The 10,870-nt window shown below is 40.1% G+C and overlaps 1 protein-coding gene across 1 annotated transcript; it reads right to left on the bottom strand.

Annotated features, from left to right (window-relative positions):
- Window positions 1-470: 470 nt before the first annotated feature.
- STRAP (serine/threonine kinase receptor associated protein) lies at window positions 471-8,816 on the bottom strand. Its single transcript, XM_065847496.2, has 10 exons — window positions 8,596-8,816; window positions 7,332-7,467; window positions 6,481-6,562; window positions 6,168-6,240; window positions 5,486-5,582; window positions 3,979-4,116; window positions 3,268-3,404; window positions 2,372-2,521; window positions 1,735-1,800; window positions 471-1,410 (listed from the first exon to the last, which is right to left on the bottom strand). Exons 1-10 carry the CDS (start codon window positions 8,705-8,707, stop codon window positions 1,349-1,351), a joined length of 1,053 nt encoding a protein of 350 aa, XP_065703568.1. The 5' UTR covers window positions 8,708-8,816; the 3' UTR covers window positions 471-1,348.
- Window positions 8,817-10,870: the final 2,054 nt, after the last annotated feature.

Here is a 10,870-nt window from a genome sequence, read left to right as displayed (position 1 = left end):
TTGCCCCTCACAACAGTTGAAGCTGGAAGGGACCTCTGTCAACCACTCGAGTCCAACCACCTGCTCCAGCAGGCTCAGCACATTTCCCTGTGGCTGCATCCAGCTGGGTTTTACGTATCTTCAAGAATGGAGACATCACAGCCTTTCCCGGCAGGCTGTTGCAATGTTTGACTACCCTTCACAATGGAAGTGTTTTCTAATGTTCAGACAGGATTGCCCATGTTTTAATTTATACCCAAGTTTTCAAATTATAAGTTTCAGCTTTCTAAGATGATAACATTACTCTACTCCTGGGAAAAAAAAATCCCGAAGAACAGCAAGGACAAGTGTGAATATGAAAAAAAAAAAAAGTAAAAAGTTACATGAATATATATATATAAACACACACCCCTGTATAACTTTTCCCCCTTCCATACAGAGTGCATTATGTAAACCTTTCAGCATAAGATTAAAGGGAGTGACAAGTGAAAGAATGGCAATATTTTCTTTAATGAAGAAAATATGATTTATAACCTTGAAAGAGTAACTTTTTTATCCAGTCTGGAGAACTACACCCAAACCTTATACATATTAACAGCCAACCTCTGAGGTTTTCATGTACAATCAAATATTTCAGGCAGCATGTTTAGTTTAGGAATTTTCACTGGTTTTGATTTTAGAGACTCACATTTAAACTTTAAAGAATAAAAAGACACAAAGCTTACAGATCAAACAACTTGCCAGTCTCTGTACCAACACTAAAACATTCTAATTACTTAACCTCTGTATAGTACAAAACCAAGATGCTAGAAAGGCTTATGTGATTAACTTGGTTGCTTTTCTATTCCACGAAACCAACACTCAACAGTAAGATACAAGTTTTGAGAGGCATTTTATTTTGACAACTAAAAACAGTTAAACATTCAGAAGCAGTGTACAACGAAACAGAACCCGAAACAAATACTTGTAGTACATAATCCCATCTTTTCGACTGAGGCCACATTTTCCAACTTTCAAGAGGAAAAAACAACATGGGTAAAAGCCATCGTATCTCTTCTCTCTAATAAAGAAAACACACTACAATGAGTCTAACTGAAATTGGAGAGACTGGATCTTGGCTTGTACACTTCTTTGAAAAGACATGAGGCAGTTATGCTAAAAAGATAGCAAAACTCTACTACTTGTCTTTTTTTTTTTTTTTTGGATAGTCAGTTCTCTTACAGACAACACCTAGCCAGTTCCACTGCATTCTCATCAATTACTGCCCATCTTTGCCTTACGTAGAGAGCGCACTCTGGAAGGCTGCTGTTCATCACTGTTCACTTGATTTAGTCTTGTATGTCCACATGCTGCGTAACAGTTGCAATAATCAGGCTTTAACTTCAGGAGTTGAGCTGTACACTGAATCTGAGTTTTCAGAGGCCAGATCTTCTGCAATTAAATAAAAAGGGTGTTATTTAACTTCACCTTTGATATATAAACCAAAGACATGTTGCAGAAATTGCTTAACGATCAGGTCAGTTTGTTTTCCCATTTAACCTGATCAAATTATTCTATGCCATCTGTTCAGCTCTAGTCACTAGTCTGACACCACATGGTCATTTCCGGGGAAATGCATTCAAAGATCTTTTCAGAAGAGTGAAAAACGCCAGAAGGTACTTGGGGAAAACCACCTCGTCCATACTAAAGAATGCTACCATTTCTGCTGATCTTTTAACGCTCAGCTGAGTTGAAGGTGGCAGTTCAGTGCATTACCTATTTCCTCCTCTGCAGTTCCTGGAAGGGTGGTCCGTGCTTTTGCTGCTTCTGCATTGTCCTCTTCTATAGAGGAGGGAGAAAACAAAACAAAACAAAACAAAACACAACAGTCAATACAGTACCTTCAGTTCCCCTCACCCACCTCAACAGAAAAAAAAAAAATTTCCACTGAATTTAGTGTTGAGGAGACTTGGGTAAGGTATGCTATTAATGGATACTCACTCGCAGTCTTCTAGACATTGCTTTCACCCACCACCCCCAAATTTACACAACCTAAGTACAATATAAAATAAGCCTACAATTCACACTTTCTAGAGATTCTTATATCCTTACAATTTGTAAAAGTGGTGTTTTTCATTTCTTCGTCTGTAACATAAAAATACATCAGACTATTTTCTTAACTATCCACAAAGTGTCTACATTCAACAAGCTTATAGGTTTGAAGTTAATTGCTTAAATGATGGATACAAAAGTAAATCCTTAAATCTAACACACTTTGAGTGGATACAGAGACCCCTGGAAGACAGTACTGTTAGTATATGAAATACAGATGATGTTTAGCATGTACGACAGATATTACTTAGAAAGAGCAGGCAGAGCAGCCAAGTTTCACCAGGAGCAAGCGCATACTTACCAGGAACTACACACTTCCAAAGACCATAGGTTTTCCCTACTGTTGTCTGCCACAGCCTTAGTGTACCATCCTCAGAGCCACTTGCATATAATTCCCCATCAGGGCTAAACCTCACACAGTGAATGGGACCAAAGTGTCCTTTGTAAGATTCTATAAAAGAATATATCAAGACCATTAATTTCAAATTTCAGTCAACAACTGAAATTCAGTGGTAAAAATTGATCCGAAGATGACAAGAAATACTGATGGGGGGCACCTACTCAGTATTTAACTTCTGATGCAAAACAAAGCTTCTATTGGTATCTCAGCAATCTCAAATTTAGGTAACATATTAATGTTTTATTAACTGCAAGAAAACAGGTGCTTATTTGCTCCAGGCCAAACTACAGAGCAAGCCAGCTGCATGGAGTACATATGCTTTGTTCCTTCAACCACTCACTCCACAATATAACATTTTAAATGAGGATAGTACCCACAAACAAACTTCAAAATACACTTGTTTTTTGAAATACATTTGGCCAACATAAGCAAGAACACAAACATCACGTTTTTCATTAAAGCAAGTAGCTGCAACTCATTAGACATATCTGATGAATCCTGTATTATGACACTTCAGTTAACATACAGCTTACTATTGCAGCAATACAGAATAACTTTCTGGTTTTTAAATAGGTGCAAAGTGCTGTTTGATGGAGGCTTTAATTAGTTCTAGAAGCATAACATTAGGTATACTGCAACAGGAAAAAATGCTGAACTGATAATATACCTTTTCATCCTCTTGCACAGCATGCTATTCTAAGACCTTATTTGAGTACAACATTTTAATTTATTAGTCATTATTTCAATAATCTAATACCCATTTCAGAACTAATTTTTATTATGGAAGAAAAACATACCTAATTCTTCTCCCGTATTATAGTCATATTTATAGAGTTTAAAATCTTCACCACCTGCAACCAAACATTCTTTTGCGGGGTGAAGTGATGCAGAATTGATTGTAGCAGGTGCCTCAAATGATTTAATTTGCTCTAGACTGAGAGGGAAAAGTTTGTTAACAAAGTTCATTTAAAAAACAAAAACAAAACCTGAGAACAAAGAAACTGATTCTACTAGTCACAACTGCTTTCAAGAAAACCAGACACCCACACACAGTTTCTGAAACAAGTTTTGATAATTGCAAATCACACTCACCAAGTTAGAAATGATTTCAGAATAAGCAAAACAAAAGGTTTGCACATTCAGAACTACTTAACTACTGTCTATAATACGCTTAAGTGTGTTAACTTGCTTTCTTAAAGTATCAGAGATGTAAAAATAATTGGTTCTCTGAAAAGCACTGAACAGAACCCTGGCTGAAACTTATCTAACCACAATTACAATATGAAATATGAAAATGAACCTTTACAGTCTAGCATCTTATACATAGTTAGGGTTCACTATTTTAGAAAAAGGTAATTGTTTTACACTCTACCTCTGACAAATGGCAAGCAAAGATGTCCACTAATGCCAGTTTTCACAACTTTTTGATTTTGGCCTCATACAGTCAAGTTTTGACACACAACCAAGCCCCTTACTCAACCTGTGAAAATTCTGTGTTTTGGACTCACGTTTCTGCACTATGAAAAGCGATAGTCTTCCCATAGGTTATCACAAGTATCTGTCCTTCTGGAACATACTCCATGCTGCTCACCGACATGGCAACATTTAGTGCCTTCACTTCGGTCATGGTACTCCGGTCCCAGAGGCTTAAGAGGAAACAAAATGGCAAGAAAGACTCTCAGATTACTTCAGCAAATCAAACAGTTGTCACCTCCCATACATGGCAAGATTTAGATAAAAATAGCCACCTAACAAAGAACATGGTTCGATTCCACAGGTACTTCAGATTTTCAGTGGCATTCTTACCATAAAACTTTGCATAGCTGAGAATGAAGACACACTTACTTTAAAATACTGCTACTTTTGAAGCTTAATGCAACAACATTAACTGGTTGACATACCATTTTAACTACACAGGGATTCTCTTAAATATTAAAAATCTTATAAGTTCTAGAAGTAAGGCTTAAAGACCCTATTCCGCCTTTTTGCCTCACAAGGTAAAGACGTACTAATGCCAAAAAACAAAGATTCATTTAAGATAATATAGTTTTCTATGTAGGGGTGCAAGGGGTATCTAAACAGAAGGAAAATTGTTTTGCTATGACAAGTAAGAATCTTCATTAGCTGACTGTTGCATTTCTGTTTCTACAATTCAGAGAAGACAAACAAGACTAGGTTCTTGCCTTTCTTGAACATTAGGAAAACAAAGAGGTTATAGGGAAGGTTATAGGGAAATTGCACCAGCAATTTCCCATCCTTCCTTTCACAAAACAGAAAAGACCATTCTATTTCTCTCCCCTTCATCTGTAAATACAAGAATGGTGAGACAGCAAGGCATGAGATGACACTTGTCATATCAACCAAAAAGCTGAAGAAGCAGGAGGGCACATCAGCTGTCCTTTCTTGAGAGCTTAGTCTAAGTTTTGTCTATTCATCTCCCCAACAACCACATTGTCTGGGTTTCAGCACATCTACCAATTGGGCATGAAGTAAACAAAACACTTTAACAGTAACTGGATGAGCCATCTTATAAAAACAGTGAAGCCCATGGAACTTATCAGCATGGCAGAGAAAGAGGGCTATGTCCATCAACAGGGCATTGATTCCAGATACTCTTCCCAGTCTTTTATCCCAGTTCCTGGCTAGTCCATGCCTTGTGCATATTGCAAAAGACAAGGCAACAATACCTCAGCACAACATGTATTCACAAGACCTTTTTCTATAAATTAATCTCTATAAATATTAAAGGCATAAATTTATTCTACTATACAGTTTCTCAAAGACCACCTGTTCTTATCAGGGACAACATGTTTATGGGGTAAATTAGAATTATTACAAAAGTTATGTCTCTAACAGCAGAAGAGAACTGTATTAGGCATGCAGCTATAATAATCTAGGATCAAATAACCTCTGTTACTTATACTCTTTACCAAAAACCATAACTATCTTCTCGCATAGATTATAACAATAAATAAAAGTGAAATTCTCGGAAAACTGGAAGTTACTTTTTCTTACCGGACAGTTTTATCATCAGCTGAAAGAATCTGTTTGTCATCACTGCTCCATAAAGCCTTTTTAATGCCAGAAGTATGTCCACTGACAACATCAGGTTCTTAAAATAAAGCCAAATATTTTAATATATGTAAGAAAATGAAATAATATCATGCCGCAGTTTGGGAGCTTTCTTAAGCTCTATAGATTTCCATTTACTAGAAACTGTAAAATTACTTCAAGTGCTTGTGAATTTGTCATCTTATTCCAGGAGCAAGATAAATGTAAACTGGATACCTGATTCCCTAAATTTAAAAAGCTTCACTAGTTGAAAATCAAGGTTCTCTAGCTTCATATCAATCATCAGTCATTCAGTATGGACATGAATTTAAAAACACTTAGATATGTGGCATCTTTTTTCTTTCAGATGACTAGATTTTAATTAACTAGACCTATTCCTAATGAAGCTGCATTTAATTGAAATATGCGGTCTTTGAAGTCCATTACAGATAAAGCCTAATTCACTTGTCAAAAGCATAAACTTTAAACATACAGATTATCCTATTAGAGCAAAAGGTTATAGACACTGCACTTGTAAAACAATCCTCAGCTTCATCTTCTGTGATTCTAAACAGAAAGTTGCTCTTAATTTCAGAATTTTAATTTAACTCCAGAAAACAAGAATAATTTCTAAAAGCAGACTCACCTGCTTCTGGCTTGCTCAAGTCGTAGATACGCAACAGTTTATCTTGTCCACCTGTTAACAGATAATTGCTATCCTGAAACAGAAGTTATAAAAGGTCAACTCTATTTTGAATCAAAATACCAGTCTTCATCTGTGAGTCTTAAAATAACAGCTCTTTCTCTCAGACAGCCTCTAACATGCTTATTGCATTTATCATCTTAAAAACTATAAGTTACTTGCGTGTTAAGATACACACATAAAAAGCAGAACAGTAAGTAACAGCAAAACATACTCAAGAGCTTACTTGTGAATGAAGTATAAAGCTTTTTCATACCTGTGTAAAATCCACACTTTTGACAATGTGTTTGTGAGCCAATGTGATTAATTCATCGCCTGACACAGCATCCCACACTTTGCTAAATGGGAAGAGAAAACATTTATGTTGTAGTAGCACCAAGTAAAATCAGCCTGAACAGTCAGACTACTTTGCAAGCAATCTTTCCTGACACCACCATAGCATTTTATCATAAATGCTACACCTTTATGTTATAACCCAGTTAGTCAGTGAGAATACTTTATATGCTTTTACTAAAGTGTTGTCTGTGTGGTTTTTTTTTTTTTTCTGTACTATCGCACCATTTTCCTGTATCCTCTTCTTCAGGGTAACACAGACTAATTAGCACTTAGTTTTAAGACACAGGCAGTTCTTCGCAACTTAATAGAGATTTCCCTCTACTAAGAGGATTCAACTTGCTAAATATTAAATGTGCTGCAAACAGGACAAACAACAACAACAAAAAATCAAAGAAATAATTCACTAGAATTTTAATAAGAATTTTCTTGTAATAAAAAGAGGCTAAGCAGTAGAAGCAAAATAAAAATCACTCAACTCTGTTATAAGTACGGTGCCAGAGATTAGAGCCACATAGAAATATTATTCTAGCAAACCAGTACAGTAATTAAGTATTTTTATCAAGAAGCAACCATAATTGTTCACCATGACAGAATTAACTGTAGCTGCTTTCAAGAACTTAGAAGTCTAGACTCCAATTTGGCTAGCCACACACAAGCTAACAATTACTACAGAGAAACACACAAATCAGTAATTTACTACAGCTATACATCACCAAAGAGTGCTATAGACTAAAATCAAAATACAGACTTCAAAGACAGTTAATTACTTACGCTGTAAAATCTGCTGCTGCTGTAGCTGCTTTAGTGGCATCTGTGTTCAAAGTGGCACCCCAAACAGCACCTTTATGACCTAGGAATGTGCCGATCCAGTCTCCTGTGTCACCCTGACGCAGCATAGGCTTACCATCTTCACAAAACCAAAACCAATATTCAGGTTACATGATAAAAAAGGAAGCTGGTTTTTAAAAAAAAAAAAAAAAAAAAATTCCCTTGCAACGGCATGTGGAAATATCACATACTTTATGAAGCTGCTCTTCGCAAAAGAGTTTAGCTGAAGAGCTTAGATATGCAGATGTACCTGCATCTAAAACTGTATAGACATTAAAATGTTACTCCAAATGAGACAAAAAGTTTTCTTTAGGTTTGTGTTAAGGAAGAAGGGAGACAGAGAGGAGCAGTATGTTTAGGTTTTATTTTTACTCACATTTTCTTCAAGCAGGACATGTTGGGTTTTTTTCTTTTTTTACTTTGGAACGTTTTCAAAGACAAGACTTATTTCTGAGTGCTATTAGACTGTAATCAGATACATTTAAAACACATACAGAGATATTGGAAAAATAAAAGAGAAAGCCTTTCCTATGAGTATTTTTTTCTGGGAGGCTAGCAAAAAGTTGTTCACACAAGAAGATGTAGAACTGAACTGGAAGCACTCCAAAACACCCTTTTAAACTTATGAATATATACATAAAAGATCAACATACACATGGATGAAGGGGAAAGGCTATTCACACAATGAGAGCTCGCACAGGAAAGGACGGGGACACCACCATTCCATGTCTAGCCAGGCTGCTGACCTGGTTAAACGGAATCTCCCTTTAACATCCACAGCAAATAGGCACAAGCGGTAGAAACGGGCAGTTTTAGAAATAAATATTTTCAAGGCTTCCTCCCCCGCCCCCAGTTTGGCTCCAAAGGCGGTCTTGGACACCCCCCAAAGGCCAAACTAGTAATTAAGCACCACGGCAATCAGCTGTCCGCCCCCTTTTTCATCCGGTGACGCCGGTAGCCGGTGTGACCCGACAAGTACCAGCGTTTCGCGGGACGAACACGACACCCCAATACAACCACCCCGCTCCCGTCCCAACAACATCCCCTCGGAAAGCGACGCGCGGCCTACGAGCGGCGGGGCGGAAGAGCAACCCGGCCCACCCCCGCTCCCCAGAACCCCACCGGGGGCGAGGGCAGCTCCGCCGGGCAGAGCACAACAAAGGGACCGACCGTACGGACGCAGCTGCCGCCTCCCGTCCCCGCTCACCCTTGCAGGCGCTGATGAGGAAATAGCCGTAGGGGGTGACGCCGCTGAAGGCCAAGTCCACCACGGGCCGCGTGTGCCCGGAGCAGGTCAGCGGGGTTTGCCTCATGGCCATGGCGGCAGCGGGGACCGGGCGCGCACAGAGCCTAGAAACAGACACGAGTCCCCGCCGGCCGGGCAGGAAACGGCGATCGCGGCGGAGGGGGAGGAAATGACGGCACGGAAACGCTTGGGAGCGGAAGCCGCGTCAGGAAGCGGTGCGGCCCGCCCCGCTTTTCCCCCCCCCTGTAACGCCGCGGCCCAGGCAGCTGGTGCTGGGCGCCTCGGAAGGGGCTCTTGCCGCCGTGGCCTGCCCCGGCGGTGGGGTAACCGCGCTCTCTAGTCCTTCCTCCCCCTTCCTGAAGGGATAACATGGGCCAACAGCGTGTGCTGGCAGCTAAGAGAGCCAACCGTGTCCTGGGGTGCATCAAGCACAGCATTGCCAGCCGGGCCAGGGAGGTGATTGTCCCGTTCTGCTCTGCACTGGTGCGGCCTCACCTGGAGCACTGTGCAGTTCTGGGCAACACAGGATGAAAAAGATACAAAGCTACTCGAGAGCGTCCAGAAGAGGGCTGCAAAGTTGGTGAAGGGACTGGAGAGGAAGCCGTATGAGGAGCAGCTAAAGTTACTTGGTTTGTTCAGCCTGGAGGAGACTGAGGGGAGACCTCATGGTGGCTACAGCTTCCTCACAAGGGGAGGAGGAGGGGGAGCCACTGATCTCTTCTCCCTGGCGACCAATGATAGAACCCAAGGGAATGGCAGGAAGTTGTGCAAGAGGAGGTTTAGATTGGACATTAGGAAAAGGTTCTTCACCCAGAGGGTGGTGGAGCACTGGAACAGGTGCCCCAGGGAGTTGTCACGGCCCCAAGCCTGACAGTGTTCAAGAGACTGGAAAACGCCCTCAGGCACATGGTGTGACCTGTGAGGTTGTCATATGCAGTGACAGGAGTTGGACTTGATCCTTGTAGGTCCCTTTCAACTCAGGACATTCTGTGATTCTGTAACGCTCCACTGACCACAGGATGGGGTCTCAGGCTCCTCAATGTACTTTCATTTCGACTAGGAGCTCTTCTGTGGCAGCTCCCAGCACACCCTAGCCCTGTACTTGCTTTTTAGTAGTGGGGATTTTGCATAAATTGATGCCAGTGCTGGTGTGGCCCTGCCCAGCTTCCCATGCTCAACTCCTTCCCAGCTTGTTCCTTCTGCCCCTGTGGGGGCAGATTTAGCACTTTGACATTTACTTGGTCCCTTCTGGGTCCTAAACCAGCAGCAAATTAATCCTACCAAAAGGAAGCACTTTTTTTTTGTTGTCGTTTTGTTGGGTTTTTGGTTTTTTTTTGCCTGTAGGGTTGCCTCGCCTTGTAGCTCACTGCAGAACCCGAGAAGCCTTTCCAGCCAAGGAGGTTGTGGGAAGACAGACTGATGGGGATGTAGGAGTGTAAGGATATGTAGCGGCATCCACCTGGGTCTGCATAAGAGACGAGGGAGCCATGTTGATGTGTCTAGAGCTAGACGTGTCATCACATGCATCTAAAGATGGCATTTGAAGATGTATCAACAGCTTTACTTAAAAATTGAGAGAGTATAATTGTCTCTTCTTTCAACAGGCTAAAAAATCAGAATGGTGTGACTGTTAGTCCTTTTTACCCTTCAAGTATTAGAACTAGAAAAAAACATTTAAATCATCAACAGGTAATTGAAGTTTAAGGTTTAAACTTCAGTCTTTCACAGTTTCTCTTTACAGGATTGACACTATTTCAGTCTCTGACCTTCTGGTGTTTCTTTTACCATTCCAGAGTTCTTAAAAGTAACTGCTAATGATTTTGTACTTTCATGACCCATTTTCATGCATATTACCACTGTAACTAACATTTCCAATTTTTCCATACACAGCCACAGACTACCACATAGACCTTCTCAGTATCTTTAAGATTTTTCAGATTTTTTCCTAGCAGCGATGCCAAACTTTGACACAGGCCTATAGCTGAATTTAGGAAGTGTCAGACTACAGATTATGATCATGGGGAATTCAAATGCACCTGTGAAAGCTTTTGAAGTAACATTAAAAGTCATACTTAAATAGAATTCCTGAAAGGTGTGTTTCCCTCGATAAAGCTGTTTGTGACTGAGGAATTTTATGTATTTTATCCCATTCTTAGGAATACTTTGAGAGCTTAATATAAAATATTTTTATTGAGTAGAATGGCTGAAACTTTAGAGTGCAAAAGCCAAATGCTGG

This window comes from Patagioenas fasciata, chromosome 1, assembly GCF_037038585.1.
Source record: "Patagioenas fasciata isolate bPatFas1 chromosome 1, bPatFas1.hap1, whole genome shotgun sequence".
Lineage (NCBI taxonomy): Eukaryota > Metazoa > Chordata > Aves > Columbiformes > Columbidae > Patagioenas > Patagioenas fasciata.
The sequence above is the reverse complement of the archived record's forward strand: the minus strand, read 5'-3'. Positions and strand labels throughout refer to the sequence as shown.

Coding starts and splice junctions, on each gene's coding strand:
- STRAP (XM_065847496.2), bottom strand. CDS start 8,707: ATGGCCATGAGGCAAACCCCGCTGACCTGCTCCGGGCACACGCGGCCC. Junction 7,468..8,595: donor CCTCATCAGCGCCTGCAAGG/GTGAGCGGGGAC, acceptor GGTTTTGTGAAG/ATGGTAAGCCTATGCTGCGT. Junction 4,117..5,485: donor GCTGATGATAAAACTGTCCG/GTAAGAAAAAGT, acceptor TTTCCTCTTAAG/CCTCTGGGACCGGAGTACCA.